We start from the raw sequence: 15,996 nt of genomic DNA, 5'->3' as shown, positions 1-15,996 counted from the left end.
CAAGAATCCAGGGCACCCTGTCCTATACAGATCACCTTAGAATGCCCTCAAGAATCCAGGGCACCCTGTCCTATACAGATCACCTTAAGGCCCCATCTGTGTACTCTGTCTCCTATGGGTTACTGAGAGCTGATCTGTGCTTGTGTATAAGGCATCCCCAGATCCAGCTCTGATGGATCTCCTGCACTTCCACAACGCAAACAGCACCAGAAACGCTAGCTCCAAGGACCTGAACTTTGCCTGCAACATTAATAGAAAATGCTGGAAACCTGTTGTCTCTCAAAGGATCCCCCCACTATGGAATAAGCTACCCATCTATGTGAAGTAGAGTTCATTCCTGATCTTATTCAGATGAAACTTTGATCATAGGATGGGAAATCGCACATTCACCCCCTATCTGGCACCTTTGTCTGTGATGGACAGAGATCAGCACTAAGTAAATTAATCCCCAACTAACATACCCCACCGTACAGCTGTCCAAGGAACTCTGGGGGCAAAACAGGGTTAGGTTGCATGGCTAGTTCTTGTAAAGATCTTGGCGTTCATTAGCCTAATATAAGTTTATGAACCTAAACCTGGGCAGTGAAGGTATAGCATTTGAGAAAGTGTCTGAGGCAGGTGCTTGGATGCACACTGCAGTATAGATATATAAAACTATTGTCTAAGCAGAAGCCAAAGTACTTTCAATTGCAGCGAAGATCAAAGAGAACAGATTAGTGGTTTGGGCGCAGTTGAAATCAGCAGATAATTCTGTAAAGCCATTTTGGGAGAATCAAAGTAGGCAAGAGGAAATGAGGATGAGCAGGAAATAAAATGGATGGATTGTGTGATAAAAGATCTGCAGTAGTTTGCATGACTCTCAAAGAAGGTAGGACAGTGGCACCTTAGTCAAGAGAGGTGGACATGGTTAACATGACACCCTGACTCCATGTAGAAAAGTGAGGGAAGGGAGAGTGGTGGTGATGCGCATTGTTAGGGGTACGAGGTGCAGACATTTGGAATGTACTAAGGTACTGTGTTTGACAGGCAAAAGCAGGTTATGGAGCCAGACGTGTTGTTTTTGCTCAGACTGCATTCCAGGGACATCACTCTTCCTTGGCAACCCTCTGTCAGATATCTGCTTTGTTTAACTTCCAGCAAAAATGTGTTGTTTACTGCCCTAAGACCCCATCTTTGGTAAGCTAGGCAACTGTTAAAAACTCCACAAAAACTGCAGCACTTCTCGACCGCCCAAAAAATGTAATTCAGTAAGGATGTTAGCAGACGCTAGTCACATAAATAGTTGCACCATGAAATGTTGAAGTAGAACAAACTCCTGTTAATTGTGTACACTGTCTCAGATGAATAAATCCACACAATGGTATCTCAAACCGAACAGCCAGCTTTATTGTAATAACATGTAGTTAAGCGCTTTTCGTCCCACTTTATAGCGGGACTTCTTCAGACTAACCAGAACAAGGCATAAAGAAAATTTAAATAGCCGGTTTGGCGCCAGAAATAAACGCCATAACCAGGCAACAAAAAACATTATCTTTAACTAGCAACAACAACCATGACACATAAATAATAACTAAAACATTCAAATATTGGATAACGAGACCATAAATAGAACATAGATATTACATTTTTAAAAGATATGAGTTTGTGATCGCTGAAGACTACGTATTAGTCTGGGTAAAAAAGCTGCGAATAATAGATGTATATAATGCACCTTAAAATCATCCTAATAAGAAAATAAATACATACCATGGCGGCTCAACTATAAACAACCTAAAAACATTCTAAAGCCAGCCAGTCAGGATAAAAAACTATAAAGAATATAATTAAATTGAACGTCTAAAATGCATACTAGCAACATATAAAAGACATCATAATAAGCATAAATGTATGAATATTAAAATACTAAAATACATAAAACCAAATAAGTGGCAGCACTAATACAGAACATGGAAACTGTAAAAATTATTATAAAAAATGTGTATAATCTACTAAAACTTGGGAAAAATTACTGTATGCTCTAAAATGTGTTAAATATATTAAAGTTAAGTGTCAATATATGTAAATATAAATGACAATAACTACAGATAAAGTAGCACACAGATATTATGTAATATACATAACTTACCCAGCAGTGGATAAAATGTATATTTAAAAACTGCCAGGAATAATTTACCTACGTAGACTTCTTAATTTTAATATAGGGTACAGTGAGCATATCTCATTCAATCCTGGTAAGACACAAGCATGACAACGAAGTTGCCAATACAATTCTAAGACTTCTAATAAAACCTGCTCAGGACCATCTCTTCCATCTGAAACAATAGAATCAATTGCTTTGAAGGAGAATGTGTGATGAGTGTTTTCTATTATATGTTTAGCCAGTGCATTGTCCGGTTTGTTTGTTCTAATGGCATATAAGTGTTCATAAGCACGTTCACGTAATTTCCTATCTGTTTTTCCAATGTAGAATGCAGGACAAAGATTACACTGAGCTAAATAAATCACTCCTTTTGATTGGCAATTAAATTTGTATCTTACTTTATAAGACACTCCTCTGATAGTAAAAGCTAGGCAACTGTATTGTAACCCCACGTGGTTTATACACACAGCTGAATTTTAAGCAACAACACTTTGTCGTTACCACTGTGTGTGCACTCATGTATGTGTCTGTGTATGCCTATGGGTAAGCATAACAGATATGTGTGCTGGTAACTGGACGACGATACAGAAATATGTTCCTCCATAAACTTGGATGGATGTGGTATGAGATGGTTTTGCTCATTTTTGATCCAAGACTCTCCTGTTTAATTTCAACAGGAATCTTAGTGGTCATCTTGTGTATAAGAACTTTGAGTATCTTATTGTCTCATAATGTGATGTTTATCAGACATTGATTATGTTCGCAAATTTCATTTCAGTGAAACCCCAGATAATCAAAATTAGGTAGTCAAACATGCAGCAAGTCCCTTATTTGTTTGTTTAAGCAATATCTCGAAGAAGCACCACATCAAATTTTCTTGCAGCTTTGGGTGCGGTTTCAGTAATTGGCAGTTGAGCCATACTGCTCATACTGTCATAAAAAAAGAGATGAAGTACCAATACAGTCTTAAAAATAAAATGCTTGGAACATCAGTCATACAAAATTCAGACCTTTACTTAAGACCACAATTGAAAGTTAAGGTGGGTCAGCCCCCCTTACAGGCACTTCACATGTACTCACACACTTCAGTGCAGTAGTCCATTTGAATACTTATATACTGCAGTTCTGCTGTATTAAAGAAGTACTGGTAGCGATACCACATGACTTTATTTAGCTATATGAATAATTGAATAAGAAGCACATGGTAGCTACAGTCACTAGTGACTGCAGAATGGTGAAGTATTAAACTGGAAATTTTGGTCATGGTCTAATTTCTGATTTCCCTTAATGTTAGGTTAAAATTGTTATTTTGAAAAAGGACATTTACAAGTGAGTGGCCACTGCCCCTTACAGGTTTGTGTTCTTTCAAGTATCTGTAAAGGGGGCCTACATTCTCTTAACTCCCACCCTCCTACTTCATAGTAAGGGTCTGTATTTTAACGTGTTCCTTTAATATTGAACTGTTCTTAATTTTCCTGGCAGTTGGAAAGGTGCAGGACTGTCCGTCTTCTAAGGTATGCATGAAATGGGAGTGTAGGTATGGGGTTTGCTACAAGTGCATCTAATGTGGTGCTTCTTTGAGATGTAGCCTTTTTATAATATATTGATTTGTTTATTTTTATATGAACAAACAAGCCCCCCCCCCACCTAATGTAATGGGTTTGCACCTAGCAAAGCTAAACCAGTATGAATAACTGCAAGGTTCCACAGTCCTATGTCATGTTAAAAATAGTTGCAGATATACAGTTTAGCTGAATGTTTCACTAAAAAAATGACCGTTTGTGTTATAAAACCACAGAAGCTTATTCATTCTGTAGAGCATTATAGTTATCAAGATCCTTATTCAGGATCCATATGTTGTTGAATTATGCCACTGTTTTGTCTCTTGCCCTTTTTCAGACAAATAATTAGATTTATGAGCAGTCCAAGATCCATGCATCACACTTTAACCACTCTCACAGTGAATTAATGTTTCCTTGTCACCCCATGACACAAGATGCATGCCTTGTACCTTCAAATTGACTTGTTTGCATACATCTTTTTATATGTGCTTATTTCCATTATTTATATTTCTTTGAGGTGTTAAAAAATGTGTCCTGCCAACCTCAATCTCTTTCCTCAGCATCACACATTAACTGTGTGTTAGCCTGCCTTCATTTTAGTTTCTAATAGAAATTATGTGCAATATTTTTCCTGTATCGGAACTACCAGTTAACCTGTTTATGATATTAAGCTGTTGTCTGCAGAAGTACATGCATTTGAAGGTGGTGCTTGCCAACCTTTTATACGCAATGATAAAGCATTTCAGTTTTCTCTTGCCAAATCTTCTGCCCATGTATCTCATTATTCCACTTATTTTCTTTGCTGTTTTTTGATAGCCATCAATCACTTGTTTACTTTTGTGACATCGCATAATTTGTACCCCAGATCCTTTTTTCTGATGTGGTCTGGTGCCAAACAACTAGTAGCAATTTTCCGAATTTTTACTTTGCATAAAACACTGTTGCTAACACTTAAGGACATTGGAGGGACCGTAGTCTGTAAAAACAATGCAGTAATTGCAGCTGAGTGGTGAAACCAGTGATCAGGTCATTCCTACAGTATGGTTTTATGCAGTTACTTCTTGTATTGGGTTGAGTTTTCAGTGGAATGTAATTTCTGGTAAATTTCTGTAACTGCTCTTTTAAGTGTACAGTTGAATGTCATTGCCTTTGTATCTAAGCAGTTTTTTTTTTTTTTTTTTAACTATGAACCTCTAATAGTTATGCTGGGTTTTTCTGAATGTACACCTACTTACCATGATACTGACACTGTGTATTAGCAATTCTTTTAATCCTCCGTTTGGTTTCAGCAGTTGTAGGCTTACTGTTTAATACAAAATTTTGTTTGTGGGAAGCAGTTACATTGAAGGAATTTGCCTGTTTTACACAACAAACCACATGCAGTCAAACCATTTTAGCTTTCTAAAACAGTTATGGGTTTGTAAAGACGTTGATAAGTAGGGGAAAATTGGCCAAGGCACCCAGGAAATTACACTACTCTTTTCTACAAGTGATATGAGATCCTTCGCATTCACCGGAGTTAACACTAACTTTGGCAGATGGGACCCATCTCCGAGTGGTACACTCAGGAGTGTGTAGAGCACCCTTGTGCAGTACTGCAGTGTTAGTAATGGGAAGTTAATCCAAGTATCTTGAGTACGGTTCCCACAACCTTTACATGGCAGATGTGCCTGGACGGTTTACAGGGGGGTCTTAAAGGGATGGTACCTTTAAGAAATGTCTACAAGGGAAAATATAGGATTTTCCCAATCAGAGAAGGAAGGTTGTCTGGATGAGGTCATGAGTACAAGTAGCTGACATGACATTGCTTCATGTAATATATGTAGGCACTCATAACAGTACACAGTGTAGATTTATGTGATCTAGATCTCCAAATTCAGTCACTACTGTTTCACTTTGACAAGATTGACTTTAGGTGGTTAAAGCAGACTGTAAGCATACCACCACAATATGCAATTCACTTTATATAAGTAATGCTTACAGATGATTTAAAGGTCTCTCTGTGGACAACACTCTAGAAATGCATGTATAGTGGTCTGGATGGCTATTGGGCATACAGTTATTAAAAAAAATCAGTGCAAGGCATAAGGTGCCATACTAGCTGATTAATCACACAACAATTCTTTTGTAGCAATTGAATGACAAAAAGGGAAACAGAGTACAACATAGTATGATCAGAAATGGCATGCATATTACGGCATAGCTGCACTGTCTCAAAAACAGTCCTTATAGGAATGTGACATTGTATAATCTCAGTAACAGCCAAAAAGATACATGGAGCAGGGACTCAGTAGCACATCTCTCGCAACAAATATCTTACTGAAGAGAATTTTCATCCAGAAATGAGGACAGGTAGTACTGTATTAAGGAATGGTGATAATGCAGTACATACTCTTGTTATATAAATGAGGCGTCCAGTGTGTGCTGTGCATCTCAAGTAATTGCAGTGACATAGAGCCCTACCATATTGTCCTGCTTTATGCAGGACAGCCCCTATCTGAACAGTTGTCATGTGAAAAAAAAAATCAAAACTTGCAAATATTTTTAGGAGAAAATGTTAGTTTCTTTCAATAGTTAAACAAAAAACATTATGTTGTATCTGAAACACCTAAATCTTGTATGAAGGAACATAGCAAATCAAATTCTACAAAAATGAGCTTTTATTGTGGCACTAAAATTAATTCTAATCCTTTTGTACTAGTTGTAGGTGTAGTTTCTCCTGCAAAAAAAAAGTCATATTTGTATTACAATCTCCTACTTCGGGCTCTAAGATATGTGGCAACCCTACAGCAATACTGTGTATAATTGTGCAATTATTTGAAGTAGTTGTCTTGTAATTTGCCATGGGGGCAAGGTATTAGAGTATGAGGTAGTAAACAGGGTAGGATACTAATTCTGCCACTGGTCTGACATTGCTGCCATGTGAGTGTTTTAGAATGGCAACTGTAACTTGAGCGGTATAATCATTTAGGACTAATGGCTGTCAGGCTGAGAATGAGCCATTTATTAGGCATTACAAACTTTTAGAAATAAGACAAAAAGCCTACACTGTATCATTTCAGTTATGTATTTACAGATAACCACAGTGAAGCCAGACACAAATGCATACAGTTGTAAGAAAGAAAAAAGTGCTGAAGGACATGCTGCTTCTTGAGTTACTGCATTATTCAGTATGTGTACTAGGAAATGCATTTGACTAGTAGCTAGAAGTCAACAGAAAATAAAATATGAAATTAAAGGAATAGGTGAGTGTGCTTACTACTATTTAAACTTTGCATCACTTGAGCTTCTACAGAATTAGAAACAGCCTGGGTCATAAAATCAGGACACTAGGCAGGCATATAGAAATTTAGTGTTTCAGCCCAGGGAACCATTCAAGCTGTACCCTCAGCCCAAGTAGGGAAAGGGGTGTTATTCCAGAATGTTTCTGGTTCCCAGGAAGGAGAGCACCTTGGAGACTGGTTCTGGATCTTTTCAACTCAACACCTATCTCAAGATTTCTTCTTTTTTGATGTTATCTCTTCAAACCTTTTATTTTTTTCTCTTCTTCCCCAGGTCTTTTTGGTCTGTCTGGATCTCAAGGGTGCCCATCTTCATATTCCCACCCATCCCCTTTTCAGGACATTTTTGTTTCCCACATTTTCAGTTCTCTGCTTTGACCTTTGGTGCCTCTACTGCTCCAAGGAATTCACCAAAAGCCTCTCTCCTGTCATTGCTTTTTGCAGGATGCGAGGAGTTCAGGTCTTCTCTTATCTGGATAATCTGTTAATTCAAACTTCCTCCACCAAGGCTGTGCTTCAGGATGTCCAGTTTACTGTTTCCCTGATGCAAAGTTTGGGGTTCATCGTATTCTTTCTAGAATCAGCTCTGAACCCTTGTCAGGATCATGTTTTCCTTGGCTGCAAGATCCAGACCATTCCCATGCTGGCATCTCTGCCTGTTACCAAGGCTTTGTCTCATATTGCCTTTTTCTCGTCTCTTCTTCCCCCTGGAGTCTGTCACAGCTAGGGACTTTCTCAGGGTCACGTGGTTCATGCATTCCATTATTCCCATGCTTCCTCTCACCAGGCTGAATATGAGAAAGCTGCAGTGGTACCTCAAGTCAGTGTGGCTTCAACATTCGCCACTCCTTCCCAATCCCCTTTCTCCATTGCCTCAAACTCGAGCTTCAGTGGTGGATTCATCAATCCAGGGCTTCTTTTCAGTGCCCCAACCCCAAATTGAGCTCTTTACAGATTCTTCAGGTGGAGGATGGGGGCTTCCTTCAGCTCTTTCAAGTTTCAGGATCTTTGGTCTCCTTATCAGAGGTCAGACCACATAATTATAAAGGAGGTGAAGGCCCTGCTTCTAGCTCTTCAGGCTTATAATTCCCTTTTTTCTTCCTGGGCCCCTCAAAATTTTCACAGACAACACCACAGTGATGTGGTACATCATAAAGCAAGGGAGAACAGGGTCCTATCTTCTTTGTAGACTGGTTCTTCAGGTCTGGGATCTAGCTGTTCAGTGTCAAGTGACTCTTCAGGCAGTTTACATTCCTTTGGAGCACACGTCTATTGGTAGACTCTTTGAGCAGGTCCAGCAAACAAGCTCATGAATGGATGCTTCACAGAGATGTGTTCCTGGACATTGTCCACCGGTGAGGAATTCTTCAGGTAGATCACTCTGCCTCCCCTCTGAACAGACAACTTCCCCTATTCTGTTCCAGAGTCTCAAGTCCTCTTGCTTGGAAAGAGAACACCCTAGCTCTTCCTTAGAAGAGGATGTTTCTATACACTTTCCCTCCCCTTACTCTGCTTCTGAGAGTCTTGAACAAGATCAGGCAAGGACTCTTCCCGACTCTATCTAGTGACTCCCTTTTGGCCCAGACAGCACTGATTACCTCTTCTTTCTCACTTGGCCAGGGGCAGTCACCACAAGTTACTTCGCCAGGTGGATCTTTTCACAGACAAGTGATATCTTATCCATCTTCATTTGTCCATTCTTCAACTGACACTGTGGAGATAGGGTTTTAATCCCTTTTAGGCACCTCTTTTCTGAGGACATGCTTCGGGTTCTGCAGGAGGCTAGGAATCCCATTACCAGGAGGTCATATTTGTTCAAGTGGAAAAAATTTTCTCTCTGGTGCCTCTCTCAAAACCCAATCTCATCTCCCCTCACAAAAATACTTGAAAAATGTATTCAAAAACAGTTGCTTGGCTGCCATCTGCAGGAAGAACTCCTATCCCCAACACAACATGACTTCTGTCCTTCCCATAGTTCTAGCACTGCCCTTCTAACTTGTATAGATATGGTTAGTAAAGCTAGAGATTATAGTAAACAAGTCTCCTCTCTATTTCTAGACTTGTCTAAAGCTTTAGTTACAGTTTGTCACAGCAAACGTATCCTTCAAATGTCCTCACTAGGTCTGTTTCAGCCCATCCTTCTGTGATTCAAATGTTACATGTCCAGTAGGTATTAGTCAGTAAAATGGCACTCCACCCTCTCACCTTTCTCCTAGTCACCACCAGTGTACCACAAGGCTCTATCTTTGGTCCCCTCCTCTTGAACATTTTCACCAACACCTTCAGTACAGCCACACAACAGGCAACCCTAATATAGTATGCAGATGATTCTGCTCTTATTTGCACATCTGACAGCATGGTATGCCTCCAAAAAATTATTCAGGAAGCTTTAACAGCCAGTGAAACATGGCTTTGTAACACAGCTCATGCTTAACCCAAAAAAGACCAAACTACTACTTTTTTTTTCAAATCCCTCTCATGAGAAAACAAAATTTTGAAGTTCTCTCTTGATAATACAACCATTGAAGTAGCTTTTTATAGCAAATTGTTTGGGGTGATGGTGGATGTTAGGCTTGCATTCAACCTGCATATACAAAATTGCATAATAAAAACTCATCAGAAACTAGTGATGCTTTACAGAGCTTAAAACGTTCTCGCTGACTCAACTAAAACTATACTTGCCACTACATATCTCCTCCCCACACTTCTGTATGGAACTCCCATCCTACTAACCGCCAGGCCTCACAAAAATTAAAACTTGAACAATGCTATAACAAAGCTGCTAAATTTGCAGCAAATACCCCTTTCAGACCCCACCACTGTATAGCACTAAAAAGCCTAAACTGGTTAGAACTGCCTCATCAACTAACATATAAACAGCTTTTTAACATCTGTAAAATTATCCAGCATCCATTTGCCTGTCCAGCACTAAAAAACATTCTACACAGCTGTGTTCCCAGGTGGTCATTGTGATCCAGTGACCAAAAACTCCTGTCTGTCTACAGACTTATCAGATCTGCTGGGCATTGGCTGTACTTGTACAAAGTTGCTAAGGCTTGCAACTCCTTACCTGTATCCATCAGGTCAGTACCCTCCCTCCCATCTTTCAAAACCACTCTGAAAGACTTCCTAGCTACAGTCTAGCTGTGTTCTTGCTCAAAACCAGGATAAACTATATCCCTGAATGTGCAAAAGTACCTTTTTCTTTCCTTATACCTCCTTACTCTCTCTCTTCTTCACTCACTCCCTTCTATCAAATTCCTTCTATCACTTCTATCAAATTATCTTCCCTGACTTTCTAAGTATACCATAAGCCAGTTTTTCACTCACTTCATATTGCAGTTCTTGTTTGAATTAGACTAACTTACCTTTAATTTCTGTACAAACTGTCTAAAATGTCTTTAAATATTAAATAATTTTCATACAGCTTGCATTGATTCTTAACCAATGTTTTTGTGTTATTAATTTGTTATAATTATTTAAACTGCAGATGTTTTTGTTTTATTTTTGAAGGTTGTAAAATGATTGCTCTTAAAATGTTTTGTAATAATTTGGAGCTTTTCTCCTGTGGCCTCTGCAAAAAATGAGGACTATCCCAGTAATCAAATGTCAATAAATAAATAAATATCCGGGTTGCAGGAGGATAGAGTAACCTCAGGAACAAACCCTTCCTTTATGCCCAAGCTAGGTTCTGAGTTTACTTCAGAACAACCCATTCATAAGCTCTTTCCTGAATCAAAAATCAGAGGAGGGAGAATCTCATATTTTTTGGATGTCCACAGGCAAATTGAATAATACATTGACAGAACTAAGGACTTGAGCATTTGATCAGCTCTTCATTTCTTTTGATGTTAAGAAAAAAGGACAACCTGTGTCTAAACAGACAATCTCATTCCATTCATTTTTGTTATTTTTACTATGTAAAAATCCTCCCTCAGAATATCAAAGCTCACACTGCCAGAGCTTTGACACCTTCTGGGCATTTTGAAAAGGGGGAATTTAGAACCCTTCTAGAGTTAATAAGTCCTGTACACACTTTCACTAAGCATTACAAGACTGTCCCATTTTCTAGCGCCAGGACAGGATGTGGTAGATCTGTTAACACTCCAAGGGCTGCTGGACTCTGGCCCCTCTTCCTCTTTTCTGGCTGTCTAGGCTTTGGAAATTACCACACACAACATTATACAACAACAATAGTGATCCAGTTAATAGTACAGTTGTGTAAATAAATGTAACGTATGATAGATGTTGGGATAGCTCACTGTAGCAATAACTACACCCTCTCACCCCTACCCCTTTTCCTTTTATTCTTTTCTTGCTCCCTGTTAAACTTATTCTTTCTCCTTTGACCGGTGTGAGGTTCCCTTTCTTTTTCGTTATTTCTCTAGTACATACATTTCTAAATCTGTCTGAGGGCTTTGTTTTGTTTAGAGTCTCCGTTTGCAGGAGCCAAGAAGGCTGTGATTTTTTGGTGCCTGTACATCGCCTTTTTATACCAGCACATTCTCATGTTGCCTGTGACATAATGTATACATTGACGGTGTCAAAAGCATTGGTGTGCTAACTGGGCATCCTGTCCTTGGCAGAATATGCCCTGTATAGCTTTATGCTACTGCAACAGTGATCTAGTCAGACATCTATTGTCATGGCAAGCTCTCTTGCATAGCTGTACTTTCCTTCATTGCTTTCTTCATTGTCAGACATGTACTTTGCTAATGGGACTTTTTTGACTTAAAAAAATTAAAGAAAACTCTCTAATACTTAAAATGTAGGCATTCTCAGACATCTTGTCATTTACATATTTGAGCGTAGTTAATGGAGTGCCATCTCAAGTCCAGTTAATTGTGTCCTCATCTATGCTGTTATTAAATCTTACGCTATGTTATCTTTTTCTTTTTTAGTCTTTCTTCTAAGTCCATGCAGGACTGTTTGTCATCTGTCTCTTTTGTATTATCACCTTCTTTCACTGCATTTAATGATTTTTGTATTTTTATATTTCCTTGTGATATTGGGGTTTTTTTCTTTGTGTTTGAAGTGATGCCTATAAAGTAACGTATAAGCTAGATTTTGAAGACTGGTGTTATAAGTAGGTCAGATGAGGCATTTGGAAAGTGTTAAACTGAAGTAACATGCAAGTGTTACATAGCCTTTGGCCAGAATTATCTGTAGTGTTTTACATTGTGCGATGTCCTTAATTATTTTTTTAAATATTTCTCTCTAATGGGGGCTTCTTTATTACCTATGTTTAAAATAATTGATTTGTCATTTTCTTTCCATTTTTGTTGCCATTGCTTAAAATGAAATGCATGCTAAATGGATACCTCGAATCTGGGGCCCTTGCCTTTACATTTAGCAAATTTAAATGTAAAAATAGCAGTTTAATGAAATGATTAAAATTGTTACTATTTACTGAACAGGAAATTTGTTACAGTTTTTGTCAGACTGTTATGCATCCACTAAGGAATGATGAGAAAATGCAAAAACATTAGGTGTCTAGAACAATTACTTCGCAACTGAAACTCACATGTTAGAAACTTAAATGGTTGAGTGCCACTGTAAAGCATTTGAAAGCGGATCTGTTTTCTTTCTCTTGCACGTTAAATATATAAAACTTAACTATAGTGGAAATGCAGTTTAATGAAGCTTTACCTTGTTATTTTAGGTTTAACTTACTCGCCAAATCGAGACGAACTTGGAGACAAGATGGCATGAATGCTTTGGAATATCATTTTTTGTCAAAGGAATTCTACCCTTTATATACCAATATCACTGCGGATATTGGCACAAACCGGGGCCTTCAATGACATGGATGAATCATAAACTACAAGGAGATGTATCCTCATTTTGTATTCCCAGACCTCTACAGATCAGGGAGGAACATGAACATTTTTCACAGAATGCCTCTAATAAAGTTCTACATTCTGAGAACTGAAACATAACCAAAGATTCCCTTTTGGGGAGAGCAGGCACTTTAGCAGTGGATGATTGTACACAAAGAATTGAGCACCCACTCAGATCAGGAGATTTTCTTAGTCATACAGAGGCTGGAAAGATTTTACAGTCATTTACTACCACACTAGGAGTTAAAGAAGAGTTGAACTTCAGGATAGAAACATGATGCAGGTGTTTCCATTTCTTTTGTTTCATGGGATGGAAATGAAGTCTTGAAGAAGTACCACTCATAGAGGGCAGTTTGTGTTAGCTACACTGTCTCCCTTTGGGGTATCTCTGTTACTCATATTTTTTTATCTTCCACTTTTCAAGTTAATTTCTCATTGTAGCTCTTCTGTCACTGTGGTCAACATGCAAGTCTTGCCAATAGATGTTTTGTATTCAGAAATGTTGTCCCAAAGTCTTTGAAGTTCCAGCAGACAATTTTTACCCTATTCACTTTTCTTGCTCCTTTTTATATTCAGGATTATTTTTTTTGTGGGATCAGTTAATTTAAAAATAAAAGACTGTATTTATTACTACTTGCCAATGCAGTCTGACCTATTAAATGTAGTTTGTGTCATTCTTTCCCCATTTGTTGTAATACTTTGATAATGGGTAAAGAGAGAATTTTTTTGTGAGTTAAAGGTGTATCTGACTGGAGACTCTTTCTCTAACTGTGGTGCCTGGGTTTCTCAATCAGTGGCTTTGCTTATAAGTTTTCAGCAAATTTTTTAACTTTTACAGCTGTGATTTTAGCAGTAGTATTGTTTGGCAGCATGAAAAAAAGATACGTTTTAAAATGTCACAATTTTTATTGCATGTTTTCACTTCATTTTTTAGTAATATTTAGTACTGTCAAACGTCAGCAGTGAAATTATCCACCCCTGCCAAAATTGCCTTAACAGTATACCTCTGAGTGGGTATTTTTCTCTCTCTCTCGCGCGGTTGTGGTAAACGGTCTTGGAACACCAGAGACTGATTTTAACACTTAGCACCGCATAGGGAAAAGAATTTAAAAAAAAAAGTACCAGTGAACACTGCTTGAAAAGTTGTAACTGACAAGTTTCAGGATAGTTGCAAACGTTTTGTTCACTTTTGAAAGAAACCATGCTGGAACATGTATTTCAGGTGATAAAATGACTCAGTACATCTTGTTTCATTTCTGTTTGTGTCTGTGCATTTACTAATTCTGAAATGTATTATTTTATCTGAGTAACATACACTAAGATAAATGTTATTTGGCACAAAAGCAGTTAATGCTACTAAGGTAGACATACATGATCAACTCCACCTCAAAAGTAACAGAATAGTGTTTTAAAGTTGTGATTATTTTTGCTTGAGATGGCTGCTTTGCAAGTGTGTTAGGTGACGTATACAAGGCAAGTACTGTCAAGGTGATGAGGAGTTATTCAGCAAACTACCATTATCAAGTCAGTGACCGGAAACCATCCAAATACTAACAATGGATGTGTTGTATAAATGTTTTTGTGTGTGTTAATTTGTATATTTAGGGTCAGTGGTTAATTGTCAAAGAGCAAGTTCGTTGAACAGCTGTTTGTTGAATACTGACTGTCGAAACCTCTGTTAATCGAATGGCCATGTCATTGTAACAGTTTTCATACAATGACGGTAGTTGGCCAACATAAAGGAAACATTACCAAATACTTACCGGTAGCATTAGCTATAGGGAAACCTGCCCTTTCCCCACTGTAGAGCGACCTTGGAGTTGGTATATATAATTGGCTGGGGGGGGGGGTAAAGGGTCTGGTATACTAAAGTCCCTCTCCCACTAATTATATATACCAACTCTGAGGTCACACTACAGTGGGGAAAGGGCAGGTTTCCCTATAGCTACATTACCGGCAAGTATTTGGTAACACTTCCTTTATATTGGCCAACTATCATCGTTGGATGAAAATTGTTACCATGATATGGCCATTCAGTTAAAAGAAGTTTTGACAGTTATTCGATGAACAGCCATTCGATGAGCGTGTTGTTCAGTGATTAACCAAAGACGCATGTGTTTATATCTATACACACACACACACACACACACACACACACACACACACACACGAGTCCAATAGATTTGGATGTGGCACGCATTTATCTCATGCTGTTTTTGGTAGTTGTCAGTGGTGCTAGTGGTGGCATTATATTACAGTCGAACTGTAACAGTTCAACTGCAAATATACTGTTAGGAGTTATTATTTTTCTCCACAATATTGGAGGTGTGTGTGTATGTATGTATATGTATATATATATATATATATATATATATGTATATGTATATGTGTATATATATATATATATATATATATATATATATATATATATATATATATATATATATATATATACACACACACACACACATACATACACATGTCTATGTGAGACATCAGTAGAACTAAGCAGTGTTTATTCCTTTTTGTTTTCCACTACAGCTTTCTCCACATAGGAATTAATTCAATAACATTGATAGTCTACACAAAAATGAATTCAAACCTGTAAGTCTGCAAATTTTCAATGGTGCCATTTATCCGTTTTTTTTTTTTTTTTTTTTTTTTTTTTTTTTAGCCAGAATGTTTGTTTTTTTTGAGTGCTGTTGGCATTTATGTATTTTATTACCATTTAATCTCATCACAGCTAGGGATTTGCAGTGATGATTACTTTTACCTGTCTGTGCTTTGTGGCACATTGTATTGTCTCATGTGAGTTAAGCTTAGTCAGGTAAGCAAGTGAAACGTTTGCTCTAAAAGTCCTATTTCCTTTCTAATATTTTTTTTAATCAACTTTAACGGCACAACAGCAGCAGAATACAGCTGTAATATTTCTCCTTCCTGACAATTCAGTAGACCAGTAATCGTCATAGAAGTTCAACATTAGAGCACTGTTGCAGTACCTTAAGCTATTTGGGTCCTATTTCCTGCCACCAGCCTGCTTTTTAAAAAGCTTAAGCCTTCCACTTGCTCTTTCAGGAGCTTGAGATGAGCTTTTATAAAAAGACTGTACCAAAAACCTCAGAGATTTCTTGCCATTGAAGTGCACTCCTTTGACAGGCTTCATAGAACTGTTA

The 15,996-nt window shown here is 37.9% G+C and overlaps 1 protein-coding gene across 1 annotated transcript in view; it reads left to right on the top strand.

Annotated features, from left to right (window-relative positions):
• LOC122809192 (beta-1,4-galactosyltransferase 3-like) overlaps positions 1-14,066 on the top strand; it is a 974,722-nt gene extending 960,656 nt beyond the window's left edge. Inside the window, exon 3 of the mRNA XM_044080500.1 lies at positions 12,646-14,066. Coding sequence (XP_043936435.1) covers positions 12,646-12,787 — 142 coding nt within the window. The 3' untranslated portion in view covers positions 12,788-14,066. The remainder of the gene's footprint in view (positions 1-12,645) is intronic.
• Positions 14,067-15,996: the final 1,930 nt, after the last annotated feature.

The sequence above is a fragment of the Protopterus annectens genome, chromosome 8.part0, assembly GCF_019279795.1.
Source record: "Protopterus annectens isolate FY-2018-M chromosome 8.part0, PAN1.0, whole genome shotgun sequence".
Lineage (NCBI taxonomy): Eukaryota > Metazoa > Chordata > Ceratodontiformes > Protopteridae > Protopterus > Protopterus annectens.
This window is presented reverse-complemented; position numbering and strand designations above follow the sequence as displayed.